The 27,391-nt window shown below is 44.7% G+C and overlaps 1 protein-coding gene across 2 annotated transcripts in view; it reads right to left on the minus strand.

Annotated features, from left to right (window-relative positions):
• The window catches only part of JMY (junction mediating and regulatory protein, p53 cofactor), an 80,653-nt gene that overhangs the window by 44,119 nt on the left and 9,143 nt on the right, over nucleotides 1–27,391 (minus strand). For both annotated transcript variants that reach the window (XM_053296560.1, XM_053296561.1), the window contains exon 2: nucleotides 4,985–5,158. In XM_053296560.1, coding sequence (XP_053152535.1) covers nucleotides 4,985–5,158 — 174 coding nt within the window. The remainder of the gene's footprint in view (nucleotides 1–4,984; nucleotides 5,159–27,391) is intronic.

The following is a 27,391-nucleotide window of genomic DNA, read 5'->3' on the forward strand; positions in this document are numbered from 1 at the left end:
CATTTTGACCCCACTGCTTTGCAGGTGGGGGTGGGGAATTAGTGGCATCCTATGTGCCAACTACCCCGCAAGCCACTGGGTACTCAGTTTATATTTTAGGAATTTTTGAGGTATTTAGACTCTTTGGTGTGTAATGAATCCTCATAGGGATTCATTATAAGAAAAGGTCATTAGACACCAAAGAGTCTAAACACTTGAAAAATTTCCTAGAACATAAACTGAGTAGTAGCCCACTGCCTTGCGGGTGTGAGGCGGGTGTAGTTGGCACATGGCAGTTGACAGCTGACACTGTCCAAAGACAGTGAAAATGAATAGAAATGAAGGTGTGTAATGAATCCTCATAGGGATTCATTGAGGAAAAGTTACTATACACCAAAGAATCCAAACACCTGAAAAATAGTGACTGCACATTTTGCTCCATAACTCCACTTCTACAAGGGCTAGAGTTTTGTGGGGGTTTTTTTGTTGGTGTTGTTTTTGTTTTTGCTTGCTTTAAAAAAAAAATGTTAAGGTTAGGATAGGGTGACTTTGAATCCCCATTATTTCCTATGGCGGAAATATACAAAATCAGTAAAAACTAAATAAAATCCAAATCGAATCTGGGGTGATTTGCGGGGACAGGTTTGGACACAAACAAATTGGGGTGATTCGATTTGGGGAGAAATCAAATTGAAAAAATGAAATTGTGCACATTCCTATTGGTCATCCCTATGGACAAACTATAAAGGGTGAAATATAGGAGGCGTATGATCCCTGGTAGTTCTCCTAGATTTCTCAGCAGCATTCAATACTATTGATCATGGCATCCTTCCAAATTATCTGCCCATATTACTACAATGGTTCGCTCCAATCTGGCACACAGACTGCAGAAGATAGTGCTATGGCACTTACCCTATGGCAGGGCTGCACAACAACTGCCCTCCAGCTGTTGTTGGACTATTACTCTCAGCATCTCTGACTAGTGGCCACTGTAGCTGGGAATGATAGAAGCTGTAGTCCAACGTGGAGCATTAGAGTTGTGCAGCCCTCCCCCATGGTTGTGCAACCCTGCCCTATGGTGCCACTGTGTTCTGTTTCCCTCCAGTGCTATTTAACAGCTACATGAAGTCACTAGGTAAAGTGTCTCAAGATTTGGACTAAGGTGCCAACATTCATTCAGTTCTATCCCACCTTTACTTCTGAACGGGGAAGTGGAAATGCTAAACAGGCATCTGAAATCAGTAATGAATCAGATGAAGCTAACAAACTGAAGTTCAGTCTGAAGATGGAGTTGGTTATTGGTGGTGGTTGAATGTGTTTTGGAGATAGTATTCAGCTTACTCTGGATACAGTTGCACGCATGTACACATACACCTTAAAGAGGAAGTTTGCCATTGCAGATGCTATTAGATCCAACCCCCTCACTGAATGCATTCATGTAGAATTCATGGCACAAAACACCTTTCAGCAATTTAGCTGGTGTGTCAAACCACAATCCCACCCAGAAGACGATAACCTTAACACAGTTAACATCCAGATTAGATGACTGCAAGGCATTATACATCATGCTGCCTTTGAAGACTGTTTGGAAACTTCAGTAGTTTCAGAATACAGCAGCTAGATTATTAGTTGAACCATACCAGTCTGAATATATCTCACCTGTCTTGAAAGATGTTCACTAGTTTCCAGGGTATTCCAGGGCATAATTCAAGGTGCTGGTTGTTAACTTTAAAACTCTAAGCAGGGTGAGCCCTGGGTACTTGAATGGCCGTCTTTTCCCATATGAACCTGCCTGATCTCCAAAATTTCATTTGGAGGTCCTCCTTTACGTGCCTTTGCTTTTGGAAATCAGGCAGATGGTGGTCACAGACTGGGCATTTTCAGTGGTGGTGTCTCATCTGTGGAATATTCTCCCCAGGCAGATTCATAAACACATCAACATCTTTTAGGGAACAGATTAAAACAGTTTTATTCTCCAAGGTGTTTAGTGGGTGAGCCATGCTTCTACTACTTTTATCTAGTTTTGATCTGATTTTTATTGTATTTTCAAATGTTCTGTTGCCTCTTACTGCCATTGCCCACATTGGTTTTATTTGTTTGTGTTTTTTATTATTTTAACTCAACCCATTTTTATCATAAGCCACTTTAGATATTTTAATAGAAAAGCAGTATAGATATATATTAAAACAAGCAAGCAATTAACAGAAACATGGGGCAGAAATTCCAAGGCCTGCCATCCAGACTAACAAAGCATGAAAGCTACATAAGAAGCATTGGTGTTCCTGATAATTTTGACTAAAGCAGCATTAGCAATCCCTCTGAGGGAGGACTGACACCCACCCCTATCCCTGGAAGCACTCTATGCCACACAAAAATATGTCTCTGAGGCTCAGGGACATACGTCTGGGTGACACAGACTGCTCCTGGGGGGAAGGAAGATCATCTAAGTTCCTCCAATGCAAGCACCATTACTGCTTTAGTCAGGAACCAGAAGCAGCACTATGCTTCTCATGTAGAACCCCCACTCTTTGTTAGTTTGGATCTCAGCCACGTTCTCCAAACACAAACAGGCAAAAAGCATGTGAATTCATAAGAACATAAGAACAGCCCTGCTGGATCAGGCCCAAAACCCATCTAGTCCAGCATCCTGTTTCGCACAGTGGCCCACCAGATGCCGCTGGAAGCCTACAGGCAGGAGTTGAGGGCATGCCCTCTCTCCTGCTGCTACTCCCCTGCAACTGGTACTCAGAGGCATCCTGCCTTTGAGACTGGAAGTGGCCTATAGCCCTCCCACTAGTAGCTGTTGATAGACCTCTCCTCCATGAAGTTATCCAAAACCCTCTTAAAGCCATCCAGGTTGTTGGCTATCACCACATCTTGTGGCAGAGAATTCCACAAGTTGATTATGCGTTGTGTGAAAAAGTACTTCCGTTTGGTGGTCCTAGATTTCCTGACAATCAATTTCATGGGATGACCCCTGGTTCTAGTGTTATGGGAGAGGGAGAAGAATTTCTCTCTATCCACTTTCTCCAATCCATGTATGATTTTATAGAACTCTATCATGTCTCCCCACAGTTGTGTTTTTTCTAAACTAAAAAGCCCCAGGTGTTGTAGCCTTGCCTCATACGAAAGGTGCTTTAGGCCCCTGATCATCTTGGGTTGCCCTCTTCTGCACCTTTTCCAGTTCTACAATGTCCTTTTTTAGATGTGGTGACCAGAACTGTATGCAGTACTCCAGGTGTGGCCGCACCATAGTTTTGTATAAGGCCATTATAATATTAGCCGTTTTATTTTCAATCCCCTTCCTAATGATCCCTAGCATGGAATTCGCCTTTTTCACAGCTGCTGCACATTGAGTCGACACTTTCAACAAACTCCACCACGACCCCAAGATCCTGTTCCTGGTCAGTCACCGACAGCTCAGATCCCATCAGCGTATACTTGAAGTTGGGGTTTTTCATCCCAATGTGCATCACTTTACACATGCCAACACTGAACCGCAGGTAACCAAAGATGCCAAGTTTCCACCATTTGTTCTAACTGCAGAATATGATATTTCTGAATAGATTTCTGGATTGTTTTCATGCAAGAGTCCTTAACCAGGCAATTCTGTCTTTGTCTTTCCTTGGGTAGCAGCATGGGTGTTCAGGGGATTTCCCACAGGAAATTTAAGAGAATCTACATGTCACTAACTTCAATACACTCCCAATATCTGCATTTCCATATACTCTAATCATTTCATTAACTTAAAAAATGAGACGGACAAAAATGCATCCCATGCACTCATATGTTTTAATAAAATCCTTTTTGAAATCATGAAGTTCATACAGATGGGCTTCACGAAAGTTATCTTGCAAACTGGAAAAAATCAGGCATCAATGACATTTTGATGTTTTTATTTTTTAATGTTGTTTTAGAATATTGTTTAAAAAAATTTTAAGTTGTGTTTTAAATTTTTTGTTACTAATATTTTACTGTTTTTATCTTGTTGTAAACCACCCAGAGACGTAACTTTTGGGCAGTATAAAAATATGTTAAATAAATAAATCAGCTACATGTTCCAATAGTAGGCCAGGAGAACATATTGTTTAGAACTACATTCCAAGATACAAAGCTGCTCTAGGAATTTGGCTCACTGCAGACACAAACCAAGTTTACTGACGTGTTGCTGTAACATGGATTAGGAATGCGCACAAAACCAGCTGGCCTGGTTCAGTTCGAGTCCAAACCAGCCTCAAACTGAACCAAGACAGTTCGGTTTTGCCTCCCGACCCACCCACCCCCAGTACGGTTCAGCTCGGGGGTGGGTGGGTTCGTGAATATATATATATATATATATATATATATATTTATATTTATTTATTTATATTTATATTTATATTTATATTTAAAAACTTACCCCCTCTGGTGGGGCTTTTCCAAGGCCGTGGGGGAGGGGGAACCTCCGCGGACCCCCGTGGCCTTAGATAATCCCCATGGAGGGGATAAGCTAAAAAAATTTTTTTTTTTAAGTTCACTGACCCCCGCAAACGGGGCTGGGGGGTTGGTCTGATGTAAAGCCAAAACAGGGTGGGGGTTGATATTGAGCCATCGAACCGAACTGGTTTGAATTTGAACCGGTTCGGATTTGAACCTGTTCACACATCCCTAATGTGGATTTCACAAAATGAGACAGAAATATGACCCATCTGTTCAGCTCTGTGCACATCCACTCCATGCCCTATGTTTACTATTGGGCCTGTGAAGCTGCATGAAGGAAGAATGGTGGAGAGAGGAAATTTACACACAGAAGTAGTGCATGCATGCAGGAAGGATAGATCTGGCAGGGCTTATGTTAGATGGACAGACAAGTACACAGCAGAGACACACGCTTTAGATAGGCTTTCAAACAGAACTGTCATAAGTTCACTGAAAAGTAACCAAAAGTTTCACAAAAAGGTGAAAACTAGTTATATATAATCACATATGTTCTTTTATTAAGATTTTTATATTGCTATGTTTGTACCTTTATTTGCTGTCTTCTGAGCATGGCAAGTTCCCTCATATCTCGGAATGGTTGCAGTAAGTATTGATAGAGTTCCGTAGTGGCTTCAGCAAGACCACCATATGCTTCATCTTCCATTTGATATAATTCAAGCAGCTCCACCATGCTTTCTGTATTCTTATGTTTTTCCAGAAGCTGTGCAAAACACAAAGCAAAATAATATATCTAAACATACTCAAACCTTTCTGTAGTAAAGGCAAAATAAGATACAGTCAAACACAGATGTCATGATCTTGGCCCAACACACCAGAGTTTATTGGGCCAGAATGAAGTACTAAGCCCACACACTTCCTCCTCTTCTCATGCATCCAGCTAAAAGAAATGAATCCTTGTTTCTTAAACCACAGTTCCACATTACATCCAAATAGAAGAATTGCGGTTTAAGCACTTCATAAGAACCAGGATATCAAAATGCTATCATGCTTTGCTTAAGAGTGTTTAACCCACGGTTTGCCAATTCACAAAGTCTATATTCAGACCCCATGAATAGTTAACATCTGTAACTACAGTCAGTTATTCTTATACCTCAGTGACTAATACTGACATCATTCCAACTGCAATCATTATATTCAGTTACACACACCTACTCTCCAATGACATCAGTGAGACTGCTGTACAAGCAAATGTACAAAGCAACTCAGTCTTAATTTTAGGACCTTGCCTATCTGGAATTAATCCAGATCTTCATACTTTACAACCCTAATTTCTATGCACCCAGTTGTTTTAGGTACCTTTTCTTTCTGTCAATTTCATGCTCTCCCAAGGTATGTGGACTGAGAAAAAAATCTACAGCATAATATACTTTGCATGCATACATAAAATAAATTTATTTATTTTTATTTATTAGAGACATTTAATATACTGCCCACTCCGAAGACTCTGGGCGGTGTACAACAACAGGCAACATTAAAAATTACATTACATTAACAATTAAAAATTATTAAAGAACTAAAGTAACAACCAGGAAATAGAAAAAAGAACTACAGGGCAAAGGCTTGGCGAAAAAGAAGAGTCTTCAATAGCGATTTGAAGATTGCTAAGGAAAGTGCTAGCCATATTTAGGACCATGGGAAGCTGCCTTATCAGCTCAGATCATTTGTCCATCTACACCAGGGATTCTCAACCTTGGGACCCCAGATGTTCTTGGATTTCAACTCCCATAATCCCCAACTAAAGGCCACTGGGGCTGGGGATTATGGGAGTTGAAGTCCAATAACATCTGGAGACCCAAGGTTGAGAATCCTTGATCTACACAGACTGGAGGGGCATCTCCAAGGTTACAGCCAGGAGTCTCCCTCAGGCCTATCTTGGAGATGCCAGGGAGGGAACTTGTGACCTTTTACAGTGAAGCATGCAGATGCTCTTCCCAGAGCATCGCCATCCGCTAAGGAGAATCTCTTACAATGCTCACATGTAGTCTCCCATTCATATGTAGACCAAGGTAGACCCTGCTTAGCAAAAGGGACAGTTCATGCTTGCCATCACAAGACCAGCTCTCCTGGTTTTATCATTAATATTAATCACAGGCAAATCATCCAAAGTATTTAGCCACTTAACAGACATTTCTGTTGAAGCATTACAGTTTGATTATTTTGTGGTTTATATCCCTGTAATTCCTAGTTCTAACAGTTCTAAATACTGGGTTGGGCCAGAGATCCATAAGCAGAAATAGCCAATAGCAGTGTTCCGCAAAGGGTTGTGTAATTGCCCAAGAGTTCGTGCAGTGCTATAATACATAGGTTCTGCAGTAGTTCTGCTGCAAGAGGTTTTGCAAGCTCTTGTACAACATGAAGAATATCGCTGGATTTTGTTTCACTGTTCTCATGAAACATTCTCATAAAAGGTGTAAAACAGCCCTTCCAAGAGCAAGGTATCTTCCATATGTGGAAGGACACCTTTGGATTCAACTGTATGTTTTTGCTTGAAGTTACAAAGCAAAGGAAAGACTGAGACATTTGATCTTCAGTTTTCAGTCAAGCATGAACGAGATACATAAACATGCTGAGCTTTACTTTTAAGATTCAATTTTTCATCGTTTAGCGAAAGTCATTCCCAGGGCTCAGGAAATTCACTCGTCTACTTGTCTGAAATAAGTGAAAAAAGTCCTGATGAGTAATGTACCAACATAGCTCAAGGAGCCATCTGATGTCTGATGAGTAAAATATTTTGTCTAGCTGGGGAACTGAGCCAATATTCCTTGACCTCAGTCATTCCATTATTCTACATCACCCCTAAAATTTTTATTTGATACGTCTTTTCTATTTTACAAATCTCTGCAAATGGAACCTTATTATCTCTTCTGCATCATCTTCATGTTTGCTACTAGTCTATATCACTCCCATAAGAAAAAAATAAGATTATTAATTTCATTAATCATGGGGAAACTAATAGAAAGTATTTTTTTTCCTAGACTGTCCATAGTTTAAAAGACTAATATTTTGAGAAACTGAAGTGTTGCAGAAGAGAGTCACACTAAATAAGTAAATAAACAATACAGAGCACTAGTCCCACACAGGTACTTGGGTAACTTCCACCAAGCAAGAGAGAGGTCTGGATGATGGGAGGTGCACAACAATCTCCCATTCCCATTAATGACCTGGCACACTGCAATATGTGCACTGGAGAGAGGGTCGGGGGGGGGGGGGGAGACAAGAAACAGAGCACAATTAGGTTCTAAGACAATCCCTCTGCGCACACACAATTATTCACATGTAGAGGTTGGTCATATCCTTAGACTTCATATGTTTTAATCAGAAAAGGTTTTAATTAAGAAACAAACATCTTAAAAACTGAATAAGCAACATTCAACAACTCTGTCTAAAACAAGATTTATGGAAAGTGGAATAGAAACCTTAAGTGCTGCTGACCTCCAATTATAAATCGTCTCCAAAACCCAGCTCAAACAATGGACAATAGTTCTTTATCTTTGTGCTTCCATGCTGCTATTCTTATCATTTAATCAACTGACTCAAACAACACTGAATGAGCCAAACCAAGTTATAAAATCCTGAACAGGAAACAGTTGATCAGACAGTTCTGACTGTTCATACTAAAAAACATCATACAGTCAGCATTAAGAGGGAACAAAGCTTAACATTTTTCATACTGAAATCTTTACAGCTAGAATTGCCTAGTTCTAAAGTGTCAATGCAAAAATATTCCACAAAAAGCACTGCTGTCATTCATGCTATATGTATAATTTGCAAACGTACTTATTCCTGCTATTTATCTACTTAATGCAGTACGTGAAATACTTTCAGTGATCATGCCTGACTCTTGTTGATGTTTTTAAAAAGGGTATTTAATATACAGGTCTTTCATAAATGCTTTTAGCAATTAGCAACGATTTTGGACTTGCAGGCCGACTGGCTCCAAGCCAAGCATTTGACTAACAGTACATATATTCAGAAATAAGAGTGTTTTCTTCCTCCTTACATTTATTACTTTAATAATATTTTCTTTATATTCGTCAGAAAAATCTCAACAACACTAAGGCCGCGATTCAGAGAACTGCCAGGCTCTCTCTACATGCACAGCAGGGCTTTTGTCCTTTTACTCCTCCTCCCCCATGCATCTTATGACAACTTACTTGGGAAATTCAATGGAGTGTATAAACCAGCTTGAAATATGAAATGGTTTTGGGGAGGCTGAGGCAATGTGGTGGGGGGGAGCCCTGCTATGCACACAAGCCCCACCCAATCCTCATGTATGCGCCTTATAGGAACAGTCTGTGGAGATCTGCATCACACTGGCACGTTTTGATAATAACTATAGTAAAGGTAAAGTGTGCCGTCAAGTTGATTTCGACTCTTGGCACCCACAGAGCCCTGTGGTAGAATACAGGAGGGGTTTACCATTGCCTCCTCCTGCGCAGTATGAGATGATGCCTTTCAGCATCTTCCTATATCGCTGCTGCCCGATATAGTACCAGCGGGGATTCGAACCGGCAACCTTCTGCTTGTTAGTCAAGCATTTCCCCGCTGCACCACTTAAAGTGTATAACTATAGTACCAGGTTCATAAAAGAAAGTGGAGCTTCTCTAAAACATGCCAAACAAACTTGGCAGAACAGTACATATGTTTTTGTTAAATACAGACATTGTCTAACCCATGTAGTTTCCTCCAATAAGAACATGACATCAACACCTTTTTCAGTTATGCCATCATTAAGGACGTTTGTAACCCATCATTCCTCCATAGGAATAAAGAGTAGCTTTTGATCCTCATAAAACCCTTGCCAACTGAATCTAAAGTGGAGAGAGTTTTCCTGAGGCTGACTAGAGGCTTTCCAGAAAGCTTAATAATCAAATAGGGATTTAAACTTGAGTTTCCCACATCCAAACAAAACATATTGCCCATTGTACCACACTGACAGCATACATTTCCCACTTGGTTTGTTTGACTACTTTACTCAGGAAGTTAGAATACCTGATTGTTATCAACAAAAGTGGTTTATACTATGCTCACATTCTCTATAGTAATATCAATAAATCATCAATACTTTTAATCAGTAACGAAGAGGAGACATTTATGGAAACAAAAATCTGATATTTTTAACACCTGCTTTCTATATTTGCTTTCAAACATTCTTCCACAACTCTCACCGTAGCTCCACTGTCACATAACCCTCTCTTAAACTTCTCAGATAATCATAGAGCCCTCTCTCCCAAATGAAAGAAACCAGAAGAAACTCTTCATACACAGAACATCACATTATCAGGAAAGGAACAAACTATGTTGGTTCTACAGAATCAAAATGAATGCTATCTACAACAAAATCAGAGTGGAACCAGAGTCTTTAGGAAATATTTCTTGCCAAAAGAATGTCTGATTATTTTGGCCAAAAAAAAAAAAAAAAAAAAAGGAAGCAGCAGCAATGGAAATGGATGCCACAAAATGAAGGATTTGGTAGCAAAAGCAATGAGAGAGATTTCATATGAAATAAATGATTGGATTACGGCAGTGACCTGAGAAAACCGCTTTCGTCAAGCTTTTAATTTCAGTGAAAATAATGTTTTGAGGCCTTCACTTGACGCTTGCCTTTCTGAATTAGATGAAATTGACCAATGAACAGATGCAATCCGTTCTTTAGTGAAAGGATGATCAGAGGCACAAGTGATAGTTCTGGGGAGCATATCCTTCCTCCTGAAATTGTTTTAGACAACCTTAATAGATGGGCACCTACCCTGGCAAAGGTGTTTACTTTTGTAAATCCTTTGAGAAAGTTGGCTAAACAATGGCAGATTAACATCAGTTTACCAATATTTTTTAAAAGTATTAGTTCCTGGCAGCTACTGCTCCATAAGCCCGAGGGATAGTATTTCTGAACTGCACTCTTGCTTTCCATTGGATAAACTGGCAGAATTGGCTGAATTTTAAAATATCATAAGAGAAGAGCAATCAAATTTCAGGATAGGAAAATCTCTGAATGCCACTATATAAAGAATATTAATCAACACGTTGTGTTTCACAATCTTATAAATAAGCCTAAAGGCCCAAAGACATATTAATATTCTACTTTTGTATGACCATCCATAACATTTGATAGGATAAGATCTCATAGGTCACCTAGTCCAAGCTCCTGCTTGATACAGGAAATCCAATAGTTGAGAATCCCCAACTAATGGCTGACCAGTCTCTGCCTGAGCATCTCCAGCAAGGAGATGCCCTGAGCTGTATCGGAAGGGCGGTAGATAAATCAAACAAACAAACAAACAAACAAACAAACAAACAAACAAACAAACAAACAAACAATAGGAAGAGGCCATCAGTTCCATTGTTAAACTGCTTGACAACAAGATGGAGTTGGAATAGACAGACAGTCTTCTGGGTTTATTTCCATGTCTAGCTTAGTATAAAACTAAGCTGCTTGCTTATTCTACTATTTAATTTGTATATAAATGATCTGGTTTTGGCACTGCAGGATCCAGCACAATTTTCCTGGGCTATCAGAACATATCCATGCAGAAAACATGGCACTACTTCTACAACACAAATGCCTCAGGCATTTAAGATATTATGGGATCTCTTAAAGGCTGTGAAGCCCTCAGAGACATATTTTTGGGTGGAACAGAGGGGTTTCTGGGGAAGAAGAGGTCAAGTTGCTCCTTCCCCTGTGTACCGATGCAGTTAGTTGGGAAGTGCTGCCAGCCTGCTTCACCAGTCCTTCCTTGTGTTGTATATCAACCAGTATTTTATTTGTATAGATTATTTGTATTGTTTTATTGTTGAAGGGTTGAAGGGTTGTATATAAATGTGTCTATTAAGTGATAAATAATGTCACTATCAATCTCACAGCATATTTTTTAATAAAATCTTTTCAGATATTTATGCTGATCATTTCAGGGTAGAATTTATCTTTATACTTTTTTGGCAGTCTCTCTGCATTACTTCCGGCTGCTTAATTCAGCTGATAGCATACTTTTAAAGAACAGATCTTGACCCAAACATACACAGACAGGTGTGAGAAAAAACACAGTCACTGAACACTGCCCCTCAAAATATGGTTCTGCAGTTGGCATACACATATTAAGACACACTGGTTTAAATGTCCCACAGTATGATGTGAGCGATACAGACCTGCCTGCACCATTGCAGGGCTCGAAATAACCCGGCAGCAGTGCGGCACAAGAGACCCAGTAACACCACTGCTGACTCTTGCACAATCATGTCACTCACTTTTCCCATAGGGAATAATCGAAGCAGTGTGCAACTTGCAATCTTGTGCAGCATCACTGGGCGATTTAGAGCCCCACAGTGGCGCAGGCAGGTCTTCACCACCCACATTACGCTGTGGGTTAATTGGTGTAAAAGACAGAGACCGCATCAAAGATGACATATTATCCTGGGTATAAAGTATATAAGAAGTATAAAGAAGTATAAAGAAAATCACAGACTTTCACAGACTCCACACGGACTGTGTGGAGTGGAGTAGATCTGGACAAGGAGGAAAAGACAGTAGAAAATGAAACAAAAGCAAACTGTTTAAGCAGAGAATTCCTTAAGTCTTGAGGGATATATTTCTGATTCTGAGTGTACCCTCTTTTGATTTGAGATCTACTGGGAATTGTAGAAGGGGAAGCCTATCACAACAGTAGGGCATAAAGAGATCCCATTTGGGAATATTTCAATGAAGTGTGTCTACCTGTTGATTCTAAATAAAATGATGTAGTTGCAAAATTAGCATTTATTTATCATATTTCTATACTGCCTGATATGTACTGTATATATCTAGGCGGTGTACAAAATGAAAAATAACTACCTGCTTTACAATAAATAGTGAGGCTGTTCACTCGTGCCGCCAAGGGTTGGCTAAGGCAGCCAAGCCCGCTCTTGCCTGTCAGTGTGAAGCCACGGTAGCAGCAAATCCATCTGCGCAGCCACCCTCTTAAATGAGGTTAAGGGAACACTCACTCCCCTTAACCCCATTTCCTTGCTTGTTTGCAGCACCAGAGGCTTTCAGGCAGCACTACAGTAGTGATGGGATACTCATAATGCACTGCACAATGGGAGTTTTCAAGGGCGGGGAGAATGCATCCCGTTCCCTGACCTTCCATGCTACCAGCGACTGTCTGGACGGGCGATCTGCCCGCACAGCGAGCAACGAGGGATCATCTGCGGGTACGGTAAGTTTGAGCAGCCTTCCCTCCACCAAGCCCTTCTCACTGATCATGAGAAAGGGCTCCATGACTGGCATCCTGACTAATGAAACACCAGTGAAAAGGGAGAAGCACCGATTCTTCTGAAAAGTTCAACTCTTCTGCTAACTCAGTTGTGGAGGCAAATTTTGACCATCTCACTTTCCTCAGGAAGTCCTCTATGACACCTGAAAGTGTGCCCCTGAGGGTTGCACAGCAATTCTCTCTTCAGGGGAGAAAAGCAAAAACTCATCCCCATCCCCATGCACTTATCTGCGAGACATGCAGCACAGGCAGAGTTCTGACTCCCTGGGAGGACAGAGCTCTTGCTCTTTCGCCCCTGTAGAGCTACAGAGAATGTTGATCACTGGTTTTTATCCACCCTGCACCAGACAACAGGACAGGGAAAGATCTCTACTTTAGACCTTGGAGAATTGCCTCCAGTTTAACAGTAATGGAGTAGATGGACCAACGATATGTCTCAATATAAAGCTGCTTTATTTGTTTGGGGCACTACACTTCAAGAGGCATACTGGCAAGCCAGAAATGAAAAAGGAACATTGGGTCTTACCTGTGAAGGGTCTTTTTTCAACGTAATCGGAGACCATCCTTTAGTATGGGTATTTCCTTCATACCATCAGGAAATGACAGGAAGTTATCACAGCTAAGATTTCCTGGAGGGCTAGGCTGATCCCTAATCCCCAGTTCCGACCGTCATGCCGAAGGATGCTGTGAATAACTCAAAGGAGAGAGAGCTCTGTTTCAAGGTTAGTATTGAGAGAGTAGTTTGAGGCCATTGCCCATGGGTCTGCCCATCTGCGAGATGCCTTTTTGGCTCATTGTTAGCCTCTTCTTGTAAGAACATTATCCCCTTGAAAAACCTGCGCCCTCCTATATCTAGCATTACACAACTCAAATCCTATCTCTGATTTTACATAATTCACTACTCCTCCCTTCTCTTTTTATGTCTTTCTTTTTTTAAAAAAAAATATTATTAAATGAATTACCCCTAGATGGTTGATATTTCAGGCTTCATTTTGATTTCCGCAGGTCGGGTCGGATGGTCTCAGATTACATTGAAAAAGGACCCTTCACAGGTAAGACCCAATGTTCCTTTTCCCACCGTAATCGGAGACCATCCTTTAGTATGGGACATACCCAAGCTAGATGAATGTTACCTGCCAGCCTGGGTGGGTTGCGGAATTGTCTTAGACCACCTATTGGAGCACTGTGCGTCCCAGAGCCGCCTGCTCCTCGTGGAAGGCTGAAATCTTGTAATGTTTGATGAATGGGGTGACTGAGGCCCATGTTGCTGCTTGACAGATAGTCTGGAGTGATGCTCTGGCTGAGAATGCCACTGAGGCGGATGTGCTCCTTGTGGAGTGAGCGGCGATGCCTCAAGGAACTGGGATCTCTAGCGAGTTGTAGGCCAGTTTGATCGTATCTCTTATCCACCTAGCCAAGGTGGCTTTTGAGACCCTATTTCCCATTGATTTGATACGAAGAGGGTCTTCGTCTTGCCGAATGGTCTAGTTCTCCATATGTATATGTGCAGTCCTCTCTTAACATCCAGAGAGTGCCACTCTCTCTCCCTGGGGTGTGAAGGTTGTGGACAAAAGGAAGGTAGTACAACTGGTTGTGACCGGTGAAAGATTGAGTTGACCTTGGGCAAGAAAGTGGGATCGAGGTATAATATCACAGCCTCCTCCTGGAAGATGCACAATTCCTTCCACGCTGAAAGGGTGCTGAGTTCGGAAATTCTGCATGCGGATGTGATTGCCAATAGGAACAGTACCTTACCTGTAAGTACCCTGAGACACGCCTCCTTCAACAGTTCGAATGGGGGAACCGTGAGTGCATTGAGTACCTTGTTCAGGTCCCATGAGGGGAATCTAGGTATAGGAGGTGGGGCTAAGCTGAAGCAAAAACTGTCTGGGGGTGGGGATGAGAACAGGGAAAGGCTCTCTGAAACCATCTGGAGCACCCACTGGTTGGAGGTGGCCGTGGCCCAGGCTTCCTGGAAGAGTTGAAGCCTGCCTCCGACCGCTGCAGCGTCATAGTCTACGTTGTTGGAAAGTGGGGGCACGGAACTGCTTGTTGAAAGATTGACGGGCCCCGCCCCTGGTTGTTGTTGCCAATGGGAACGGGCAGATGGTTGCTGGTTGTACTGGCGATAGTCCCGAAAAGAGCCGCTTGACGATTAACTAGACTGTCTGAATGAGGGACAAAAATTCCTTGATTGGCCCCCTTCCCTGAATGATCTTTGGGCTTCTCCCCTGGCAGATGGCATCGCCTTCTTCTTGTCCTTGGTATCCACTAGGGCGGGTTCCAATGAGTCTCCAAACCATCTCATCCCTTTAAATGGAGTCGAGACCAAATTTAGTTTGGACTTAGAGTCTACCTTCCAGTGCTTGAGCCATAGGAAGCGGCGGACAGCCACTGCCGAGGCTATGGCCCTGGAAGCCTGTTGAATGCAGTCCAGGCTGGAATCAGCCATCAACGCTGCTGCCTTGGCCATTTTATTGATGCTCTGGTACAGCTTAGTATTCTCAGATGGAACCAGTTGGACAAGTTCCTTGGCCCAGAGGACTGATGCTCTGGCAAAGACTGAGTTTGCCGCCACTGCCCTAACTACATTTCCTGAAGCCTCGTGTGCCTTTCTTAGGAGGAACTCGCATTTCTTGTCCTCAGGGGTCTTGAGCTGTTCTTCTCCCTCCTTACTCAGTATAGCTCCCAAAACCAGTTGGGTGATCAGGGAGGCTACCACTGGGGGGGCTAACAGAGTGGTCCCCTCAGGTGGGATGGCGTAAAATTTATTGTAGAACTGGGACATGGACTTGTGAGAGAAGGGCGTATTACACTCCGCCATTAGGGTGGAAAGGAACAGCTGAGGAAAAGGAATTATAGGAGTGGCAATGGAGGTGAATGGGAAAACGTCCTGGTCCACCCCCTGGCTTCAGTCTGCTGTATCCATTGGGGATACTGCGTTGATGGAGCGCCACGCCTTAGTCAGTAAAACCTCAAAATCCATTTGCGCAAACAAGCGGGTGGAGCTCGCTGCTTGCTGGGACAGCTCCTCCTCCTCTGATATCTCGCCTTCTTCTGTCCCCGAGGAAGAATGTCCAGACCCCTGTAGCTTTACTGGGATAGCAGGTGTATCCGGAAGCCCCTTCGGTCCCTGGGGGGGCTGGCACTGGTGGAGGCATGCTTGGGGGGACCTCACGGGGTGGCCCTACCAGAGGGGCACCTACCGTGCCTGAAGATGAGGAAGAGGGGGAATAGCGGCACCTCCTCTTCCTGCTGGCGGATGCCTGGGGGATGAACCAACCTCGGTATGGCCCCTCTTAAAATCCCCAAATCTGGGGTTGAGGAAGAGTCATTCTCACGTCTGAGGATGAGGAAGAGTCACTCTGACCCTGGGAAGAAGGGGCCCCTCCTCCACCAGGGATGGGAACAGAAACTTAAGTTCCCTGGCTATAAACCCCTTCAGCCACGTGGCCCCCTCCTCAGATATGTGGGGTTCCGCACCCTGCCCCTGCGGCAAATTACTCACAAGTAAAGTCGAGTGTGTCCCTGCCATGTCCGCTGACCACAGCTCCATGGCGGCTGCGTTTGCTGTTCCGTCTGGGGGTCCAGTGCCCTCCATCACAGCCATAGCCGCAAGTTCCGCATTCAGCGGCGTTAGTATGCCGCTCGTCGTGGCGTCTGCCCCCTTCTGAGCCCAGCTTTCTCCTTGGTGGGCTAGCAGATGTTGGGAGGGGATACGGCTGGCCTGCTGCTGCTGGCAGACAGCCTGCAACAGCAGGCGCTCGCTCAACCCCGCGACCAGCGTTTTTGCTGTCTTCTGGCGGTTCGCGGCTGCTCTGCCGCCCGCTTCCCCTTCCTTTTTGCCTTCTTAGCCTTTTTTTGTGGTGGCACCTCTGCCCCCTCAGGAAGGGTGGCGCTTGCCTCTGCCCCCTTGGGGCTTTTTTCCTTTTCGGTGCACCACTCTCCGCCCCCGAAGCAAGGGTGGCGGTTGTAGCCTTTGCAGGGGGTTGGCAATCACCACGTTGTTCCCCCTCTGACAATGACGCCAAAATGGCATCGGCGGCATGAGCGCGCTCCACAGGCGAGAAGCAGAAGAAGAATGAAAGCAGGAAGGTTAAAAGTCTAAGGAGAGCGCTGGGGAAATAGCTTCCATGAGAAAAAAGAGCAAGATCGGGGTAAAGGGCTGAGGAGAAACACTAGGGAGTTCGGAGAAAAAACAAGATGGAAAAGATCAGATCTGTCAGAGCTCTCTCTCCTTCCTGCCAATCCTGAGGCGACAGGAAAAAGAACTGGGGATTAGGGATCAGCCTAGCCTTCCAGGAAATCTTAGCTGTGATAACTTCCTGTCGTTTCCTGATGGTATGAAGGAAATACCCATACTAAAGGATGGTCTCCGATTATGGTGGAAAAATTTGGGTTCTGCACATTTTCAGTGCAGTGATATAGACTCTGGTTACACTCCGACTTGGCCACTAAAAGACAGGCTGCAGAGGAAAGACTGTAATTCATTCCTTGTTCTTCAGGTCCAGTAACTTCTGTTCTAACAATAACAAATATTATAATGCTAAAGTTTAGAAATAAATCCTTGGGAACTGACTAACTCAGGTCAATGTAGACTCTGGAACAATGATTTACAAATTTTACAAAGTTAGTGAAGTATACATTTTCCATTCTCTCAGCTTCCTGCTGGACTAGGGATCACAACCAAGCAGCAACTCAATCTCATTGCAAACAAAAGAGCAACAGAGTCCACTGTATGTATTTACTAAAATGGTGATGCAGGAAAGATCATTTTCACTTCCACAGTATTACTTCTGAAGGGGAGTTTCTCTCCCCAAACTTCTCCCTGGTTAATTAAGACCTAGATGAGATATCCTTTATTCAGGATTTAAAACTTAGGTGCAGAGTGCACACTTCCTATGTGTAAGAGCAAATGGTACTACAAGCTGCCTAAGAACATTGTGGAAGCCCCTCCCTTGCGGGAGTTTCAAGAAAATATTTGGCAGGCATCCCTTGAGAACATGGTGGATATTTTTCTTAACGCAAAGGACTGGGCTCAATGATCTGTTCATTCCTACTTCGATAGTTGTATATTCCCTACCACTACCCAGCACCCCATGCAGCACTGCCAGACTGTTTTACCAGTTTGCTCCAAACACTCTTTATAAATAGGTGTTCTCCACAGAACAAATTTTCTTCCTAAGTGTTGCAAAAAATGACAGGAACTTTCACAGATAACAGGCTTTACTGCATGTTTACTGCGAGTTTGAATTTGCCCAAAAAAACTGACAAAAAAGTGGATTTTTTAGCCCTGGAAATAAAGTCAGGCTAGGAATGCAATGAAAACCTGAATTTTGTGTGAAGAGTTTCCCAATCTCTCACACAGACTTCAGCGTGAATCTGGCCGATGTGTGAATGTACATCCTCCATTCAGAGCTAAAAGCCCTGTCTGGAAATGCTCCATGAGAGCAGAACTGAATGATGTCCTGCCTAAAACCTCATGAAGCATCCAAGTTAAATCTCAAAAGCTGTATCATTTGCTAAAATGAGGAAAGCCCTTCTTTATACTTTTTATAGAAGCAGTAAATGATGAAATAGCAAGCTTCCAAACCATGTAATTATTTATAGAAAAAATGCAGTATGGTTTCCTTTGTGGCTTCTATGTGGACTTATTTTAAAAGAGTAGATGGAGTCCTGTTTTAGCTAGTTTAACAAAAAGCACATCTAGGAATAGCATCCCATTAAGGTTTGGATAATTTAATAATAAAATCTATCACTGACACTCACTTATGGTTACAAATATGTGCTAAAGAGTTTCGCAACTGCTACTTTTTCGTTCGTTGTCCAAGCCTGCGCTTGAGCTGAAAGCGGTTAACACTAATATATTTATTTAGTTAATTTATATATTTTATATACCGCCTGACTCCAAAGACTCTAGGCAGTTCACAAAAACACACACAACAAAAACAAAATAAGACAACAATTTAAAACATTCTAAGATTACTAAGGAAAGGAAAGATTGTGCCGTCGAGTCAGTGTCGACTCCTGCCGACCACAAAGCCACGTGGTTTTCTTGGTAGAATACAGGAGTGGTTTACCATTGCCTTCCTCCTGCACAGTATGAGATGTGCTGTTGTCACTGAAGTGAGCATCCACCTCCAGCCCCTTCCTATATCGCTGCTGCCCAATATAGGTACAGCAAATATACATTTACCAGGCACAGTCTAGGGAGCACACCGGCAAGGATTCGAACTAACAGCCTCTTGCTCCCTACGCAAGCTGCTTCCCCACTGAGCCATCACAGCTGATAAGATTATTAAAAGCCTGGCTTTTTAAAAAAAAGTGTCTTAAGAGCTCTTTTAAAGGCTGGTATGCGCACGAACTGGTTCAGAGGCCCTTTTACAAGCTTCCAAACTGGTTCGAACGTGGCGCCAGCTCAAAGTTCAAAGCTGACAGGGGTGCCTCTTTAAGGGCAGGGGAGGGTGCACTCACCCCTCACGCCGCTTTCCCCCCGCCAGCGCGGGTATTTTTAGTATCCTGTTGGGGCGGCAGCGTACCCACATGCCGCCCCATTGCGCTCCTTTTCCAGACATTACTGGAAGTTGCCGACACGCCTGCACACGCCAGCACGGGCGCACGCACGTCATGCATACCCGCGCGCCCATGCCGGCGTGCCCAGGTGCGTCTGTAACCTCCGGTAATGTCCGGAAAAGAAGCGCAAAAGAGCAGCAGGTAGGTACGCTGCCACTCTGACGGGATACTAAAAATACCAGTGCCGCTGGGGGGAAAGTGGCACGAGGGGTGAGTGCACCCTCCCCTGCCGTTAAAGAGGCACCACCGCCGGCTTGGAACCATCTAGCAGCGGTTCCGTGCACATCCCTAAACCACGAATGTCTGTAGGGAGCGCATTCCATAGCCTAGGAATGACTACAGAGAAGTTCCGCTCCTGAGTCATCACCAGACAAGCTGGCAGCATCCAGAGATGGACCGCTCTCGATGACCTTAACGTGCAGTGGAGATCATGCAAAAGGCGGAACTCTCCCAGGTAACCCAGTCCTAAGCCATTTAGGGCTTTAAAGGTAATTACCAGCACTTTGTACTCTGCCCAGAAACCTATTGGCAGCCAATGCAATTGTTTTAAGATAGGCCTAACATAGTATCTCCGAGAAACCCCGGGGACCAATCTAGCCGCTTCATTTTGGACCAACTGAAGTATCTAAACTACATACAATGGCAGCCCCATGTCAAGCACATTGCAGTAGCAGTGCCTAGAGGTTACCAGAGAGTACACCACCATTCTGAGATCATTAACTCCAAGAAACGGATGCAGCTGTCACAGCAATTGAAGTTGATAGAAGGCGCTCCTGGCCATAGCCTCAACCTGAGAAGCCAGAATGAGGCCTAGATCCAGAAACACTTCCAAGCTACTCATCTGATCCTTTAGGGGGAGTGCAACCCCATCCAGAACAGGAGGATCTATTGCATCCCTCAATGTATGACCCCTTACCATGAGTACCTCTGTCTTGCTTGGATTCAGTTTCAATTTATTATCCCTCATCCAGTCCATTGCTGCCTGTAGGCAGGTATGGGGGTGGGGCTTATGCCATTTCCTCAATGTCCTACATTTAGAATTATTTAAAAACTTGAAGATTACAGAAAGATAGCTCACATTTTTGACAACGCTATTAAATACAACAGAACAAATGCAGCTAGCAGAGTCAGAGTGCCCAAGGCTGAGACTGTTTTAATATTTTATTATACTGTATCTATCCTTGGGCAGTTTTTTTTTTTGAAAAGGCGATTAAGACATTCTAAGAGATAAACAGATAGAAAGAAAGATTATCGTATGACGGAGGTTGCAAGAAATAGGATGCCATATATACTAAAGTGATATTTACTAGGGATGGGTGAACCATATCTGTCCCTAGCCTATTTAACTATTCAAAGGTCAAGTCTACTACCAGCAACAACTAGGCCCAAGCCACAGCACAGGGCACCATCACTATCACCACTCACACAGAGGAAGTCGGGTTCTCCTCTTCATGGAAATGGTGGCAATATAACAGGCCGCATTAAGCCTGAATCCAGGCTGGCAGCACAGGTTGTTGACATCTTGGGGGGAAACCTATCAATCAGCATGCTTACATGACTGGAGAATTATTGGAAACGTAAGACCTGGCTCTTTATCCCTCTTCTTACCATGAAGAGTTTTTTCCCCCAGGGATTGTAGGCCATCCTCTAACAGTGGGTTGTGTCTCAGGCATGCTCGAAACAAACAATAAATGGTTAAATTTTGCTTGCTTCCAGCACCAGAGAGCACCAGTCACCAGTTCTGTGACATCATTTGTAAAGAGAGCAGATAGACAATGACAGAACCTAGAGCAGCACAGTGGCTGAGAAGTGTAGTCAGGAAAAAACATCAAGACAGAGTATAGGAGTAAGAACCTTCCAGAGAAAGAACATGGGAAGGGGGTCCCTAAGGACTATATACCCTGGGAGCCATACCGGGAGCCGTGGCCACCCAAATGTTGGACCTTTATCCCCCATGTGAATATAGAAAAGCTATATACATCCGAGGGAGGGCCAGATGACCTACAATCCCTGGGGGAAAGAACCCTTCATGGTAAGAACCAATGTTCTTTTCCCTCCAAAGATCGTAGGCCATCCTCTAACCGTGGGACATGCCCAAGCTGCGTCTGTTCGGAGGACTCAGATGTAATCAGACAACCTGTTGGAGGACTGTGCAACCAAAGGTGGCCTGGGAAATGAGGAAGGAGGAAATCTTATAGTGTTCAATGAAGGGAGTGGAGGAAGACCATGTGGCCACACTGCAAATATCCACAAGAGGAATTCAGGCGGAGAAGGCGCCCAAGGTGGAAGTGCTGTGAGTAGAATGTGCCGTGTTGTTGCCAGGTATCAGAGGATTCGAGGATTCGTACACAAGGGCGATGTGGCTAGAACTGATTTTGATGCCTTGAATCCCTGAGAGGTCGGATGGAAGGTGACAAACAGTGGATCTGATTGGTGTTGGTCTTTGGTGTGGCAAAGTTAGATCCTCAGGGCCCTACAGACGTCCAGGGAGTGCCAACTCTTTTCTTTAGAGTGAGACAGGGAGGGGCAGAATGAAGGGAGGATGATGTCTTGGGCCCTATGAAAGGTGGAGTTGACTTTGTGTAGAAAGGTGGGGTCAATCTTAAGGACTACGGCATTCGGAAAGAAGGTACAGAGCTCCTTTCAGGATGACAGGGCTGCAAGCTCAGAGACTCTACAGGCAGAAATAATGGCCACTAGGAATAGAACCTTATAAGACAGGAGTTTTGGCGGCAGTGATGTTGGGGCTCAAGGGGGACTCTGGTAAGGACGCTGAGGACTTTGTTCAGGTTCCATGAAGAGAAACAGTGGATAGGCGGTTATGCTAGATTCAATGCTCCTCAGAAGAACCTGGAAATGTGAGGGTGGAAGTTCATGGATCCATGTGATGATAGTTGGAGTACGGATGCTAGGGCCAAGGCTTGGTGCTTCAAAGTGTTCTGCCGGGTCTACTGCCTGGAGACTGAGCCAGACGGCTTGGATGCTGGCCACTCCCTGGAGATGTTCCACCATAATGGAAGCTATGTGGTGCTCCGCCCAATGAAAGAAATTGTCAGTTTCCTTCAAGAGTGCTCTGGACCTGGTACCGCCTTGATGGTTGGTGTGTGATTTTGTGGTGACATTGTCCATGCGTATGAGTATGTGTTGTCCTGCTATGAGAGGGAGAAAATGGATGAGAGCTAGATGGGCTGCTCACATTTCCAACCAGTTTATGTTGCGAGATGCTTCTCTGGCTGACCAGTGTCCTTGAAGGTATTGGTTGGAGCAGTGTGCCCCCCAGCCTGTCAGGCTGGCATCTGTCATAATGGTGATTCTGTGGGGGTCTGAGAGGGGTATGCCCTTGGCGGTCACCTCAGAAAGCCATCACCTGAGGGAGCATTTGACCTTGTGGGGAAGGTGCACAATTTTTTGTGTGCGGGCCATAATCACATCTTGAAAGGGAAGGATGAACCACTGGACGGGACGGAGTGCCCATGGGGTGCACTCCAGGCAGGCAATCATGGACCCGAGTACCTGAGACAGGAGCATCAGATCTGCGGAGGCACAATGGAGAAGTGAATGGATCAGGGATTCGAGTTTCTTCCTCCTCTGAGGGATAAGAGAGACCAAGTCCTGCGGGGTGTTGAGGATGGTGTCGAGATGTTGAATGGTTTGAGTCAGCTGTAGTTGACTCTTCAACTCATTGATTAGGAAGCCATGCTGACTGAGGCACTGGACAGTACGCTGGAAGTCCTGCTTGGCCTTCGGTAGAGAAGGAATCTCACAAGCTCACTCTACTGAAGAAGCTGACCAGAGATTTAGGGCACAATAGCCAGTTGGAATTGTAGCTCAAGTTTCAGCTTTATTGATAAATGGTAAGTTTCAACAGTCTCACCATGAATTCAGGAACGACGAGTGAAAGCACCATAGACCCAGTACATATCTGGTAACCCAGGCTTTCCAGTAAACTGCAGAAGCCCCAAATTCCAGAGTCACCAAATTCTCTGACACAAGCTCCAAGCAAATTAGACGTGTTGTCTCCAGCAGTTCGTTCAAGGCACAGGCTGCCAAATTTATAGTCAGCAGCCATGTGCACTTAATCAACACTCCACCCCCACCAGCTGCCATGGATTCAGTCTGACTCCTGCTGCCTTCTTGTCAGTCGACTACTTCTCCGTAATTCCCTCACCTGCTGTTGGCATTTTTCCTGCCTGAGTCCTTGAGGAGATAGTTGCCATTCAATCTCTGGCTCAGATCCTGACCCTTCTCTCCAAAGATCACCCAGGCCTGCTGGCCCCTCCTGCAACAAACACTCGCCCTGGCCTGTCTCAACTACCTCCCCATTGAAATCACCGGCCTGCTCCTCCTCAAGCGCCTCCCCACTTTCTAGTAAGTCTCCCTACCCGCTACTCCTCTCCAATGTCCTTGGGTGAGGATATAACAAGGAGAACGGATCAGGATGACATCCAGATAGGAATGTAGGTGAATCCCGGAGAGGCAGAGGTGACCAACTAGTGTGACCAGTATCTTTGTAAAGACCCGTGGGGCGGATGACAGTCCAAAAGGGAAAACACGGTTTTGGTAATGCTGGTTGTCATAGCAGAAGCAAAGGAATTTCCTGTGGTTTGGGTGTATGGGTATGTGGTAAGCTTCTGAAAGATCTATCGACGCCAGGAAGTAGTTGTGTCGGACAGCCGCCTTGATGGTTTGGAGCAATTCCATCTTGAACTTTCTTTTTTACAGATCTGTTCAGGTGCTTTAGATCCAGGACTGCTCTCCATGCACCATCCTTCTTGGGAACCAAAGAGTATAGAATAGATGCCAGAGCATGTGGCAGTGAGTGGAACTAGTTCTATCGGCTGAATCTGGAGGAGAAGAACTGCTTGGGGCATCCTGAGGTGTTTCTGAGGTTCCGAGATTTGGGAGTTACGATGTAGTGGTGAGTGGGACGTGAGGAGAACTCGATGGTGTAACCTTCTGATACGGTATGCAGTACCCATTGGTAATACAGTTCCAGGCCTGGGGAAACAGAAGGAGTCTGCCTCTGGCTGGAGCAGAGTCATTGTTTCCTGGAGGACTGATTGCTAGGGTTGAATGGCTTGTTGTTTTGAGGACGGGCGGCGGCCCTGTTCTGCTGTCTCCACTGCTGTCTGCCTTGTGGCTTGAAAAAGAAGTTACGGAAGTCTCTAGACTGGCTTGCGGCTGTCCCATAGGTCTGTTTTGGGTAGAGAAAGGATCAGAAGAACAAAAAGGTCATCTCATATCTCTGCGGGAGGAAGGGAGGGCCTCCTTCTTATTGTGTGTCTCGATGAGGATGGGTTCGAGAGATTCCCCCAAAAGCTTCCTTCGTGAGAAAGAGGAAGATGCAAGTGCGAGTCTGGATTTTGTGTCTACAGACCAATTCTTCAACCACAGACAGACACTAGCAGACTGCGACACCGGAGACCACTGCTCTAGATGCTTGCCGGATAGTCCAAACTGGAGTCTGCTATTAATGCTGTCGCCTTTGCCATCTTGTTAATGCCCTGGCGCAGTTTAACATTCTCCAGTGCTACCAACTGGACAAGTTCCTTTGCCCACAGGATGGAGGCCCGTGTGAAGATGGAGTTGGAGGTTGCCATTCCAATGATGGTAGTAGAAGCTTCATGAGTTTTTGTGAGGAGGCTGTCGCTTTTCTTTCCTTCCGTGGTCCTTAGCTGTTCTTGACCCTCTGTGCTAAGCACCAAGTTTGAAACCAGTGGTGCTACTGGGGTGTCTACTAACAGAACGGAAATTAGAGACTGGATTTCCTGTGGGAAAGAGTACATCTTTCTTGGACATACCCCTACAGACCAGGACAATATTGGTGCCTTCCACCAGCAGTGGGGTGAGCGGAGAAGTTGGTGGCGCACTTGACTTAGGTGCGGGCTCGAGGCTGTCTGGCTGCAGGGAGGAGAGCGCCGGAATAGCTAGCATAGAGGTGGTGGAATGGCCAGTGGCGGCATAGACAGAGGCCGTGGCTGTCTGTTGCCTCCAGGGATCAGCAGGGCAGGGGTAAGCACCTCCAGTGTTGATGTTTTCCTGTGGCATCTCCCTGGTCTCCTCTGGAGTATGGGGTAGGCGCCGTGGAGGCTTCTGTGCACATACTGCCTGCACCAGCAAGCACTCGCTAAGCCTCAGAGAGGATGGTGATGTGGGCTTCCTTTTGGCTTTTTTCTGCTTTGGCTGATCTTTCGTGTGTGTGTGTGTTTTCCCCCTTTTCCAGGGCTTTCTTGCCTGGCACAAGTTATGATGCAAGTGTCCCTGCCATGGTGGTAGGAGTGGGGGGAGGCCATGAGGGAGAAGTGGACGTGGGGTGGGGCGGGAGCTCTGTGGGGCACTTTGGCTGTAAATTCCCCCTCCTCTTAGGTAGGCGGCCCTCAGAAAGGGAGCCCTGGAGCATGTCCCCCGTGTGGGATAAATCCATGGAAAAAGATAATAATAAGCCAGGAGTGGGGGGCGGCAAACAAAATACAAACTGTTTGCCCATCAGCCAAATGTGAACTTGAAAAGTAATTTAGAACTGTTTAGGCTGAATCCGAATTATTATGGCTCCCTTCCCACCCTTGCACAATCTGAGAGGGGACGGCGGGGAGGTGAGAAAGAAAGTCAGGAAAGAAAGATGAAGAAAGAGATAGGCCTCTTATCATGGGGGGGGCAGTGCGGGGGAATGCTGAGCTCTCTGTCTCGAGTTGCTGCCTTGAGCAAAACAAGAACGGAACTGGCAATTGGCGCCCTCTGGCACCAGAGGCAAGCAAAATTTAACTACTACTTGTCTGCTTTGAGCATGCCTGAGACACAACCCACTGTTAGACGATGGCCTATGATCCCTGGGGGGGAAGTCAGTTATTACAAAACAAGAAGAATATTTTGTAAAAATATAAAAAGTACTAGCTAGTCTGGGAGCAGAGCATCTAGTTTGTTGCCTGTCGCCCCACACACACCCGTCGCCATTTTGTCATCCACCCATTGCCACCTCCTTCATCCCCTGTCCGCCTGTCACTGCCTCCTTCTTCTGCCCACCTCCACCCACCCGTCTCTGCCTCCTTCTTTCCCCCTGCCCACCCACTGCCACCTCCTTCTTCCGCCCGTTGCCCGGCCATTCCTGCCTCCTTCTTCCGTCCATCGCACAGCCGTCCCCACCTCCTTCTGCCCTTCACCACCACCATTGCCATTTTTGGCGCCATCCGCTGGCCAATCAGCCGCTACTGCAGCTGCCACTATTTTCTTCCCTCCCACACATGGCTATCCGGCAGCAATCTGAACTCTCACGAGAGCTGCCATGCATGGGATCAGCCACGGGTGTGCCTAAGAGAAATATAGATGATGATGATGATGATGATGATGATGATGGGGTTCCTGAATCTGAATAAGGGCCCTGTATTCCAGTACAGAGTGGACAACCAGATGCCTCTAAGAAGCTCACATGCAAGGCATAATGACAATAACCATCCCTATTATTTCTCCTTCGCATATAGTAACCAAAGATGTAAGACCTCTGAATATGGTGATTCCATTTAGTTGTCATAACCACTGGTAGAGGTAAGCTCCATGAACATGTCAAACAACTCTGTCTCTACCACACTGGGTTCTACATACCACGAAGGTCCCTTTTAAAAGATATAAATGAACAGACATACTCAAAGCAGTCTCTTATTATATGTGGATGCAATCATTAATACCCAATCAAAACACTGATCCTTTAATAAAGTATTTGCAATAAAATAAAGCATGTCTATTGTTTTAACTGTGTTTGAATTGTTTCGATTTTGTGTGGTTTCAAGTTTGATTTTTAAATGATTATGTTTTGTTTGGGTTTTGTAAACTGCTCAGAGCTGTTGGATGGCGTGATACAGAAATGTAATAATAAATTCATAAAATATCTGTCTGTATAATATGAGTTCTTCTTGTTCCTATTACATTGATGACTAAAGTCAAACAAAGCTGAAAAATTTGGAGTTACATTTACTTGAAAATTTTCTGTTCAAGGCATCTTAACAGAGTTGGATACATGGTCAGACAATGTGGAGTCAGACACACTCTATGTCTGCCTCCTAAGACCAGATCAGTTAACACGAAAGCAAACAGTCTTATCATCATGGTCCTGCTTCTTTTTT

This window comes from Hemicordylus capensis, chromosome 2 (assembly GCF_027244095.1).
Source record: "Hemicordylus capensis ecotype Gifberg chromosome 2, rHemCap1.1.pri, whole genome shotgun sequence".
NCBI lineage: Eukaryota > Metazoa > Chordata > Lepidosauria > Squamata > Cordylidae > Hemicordylus > Hemicordylus capensis.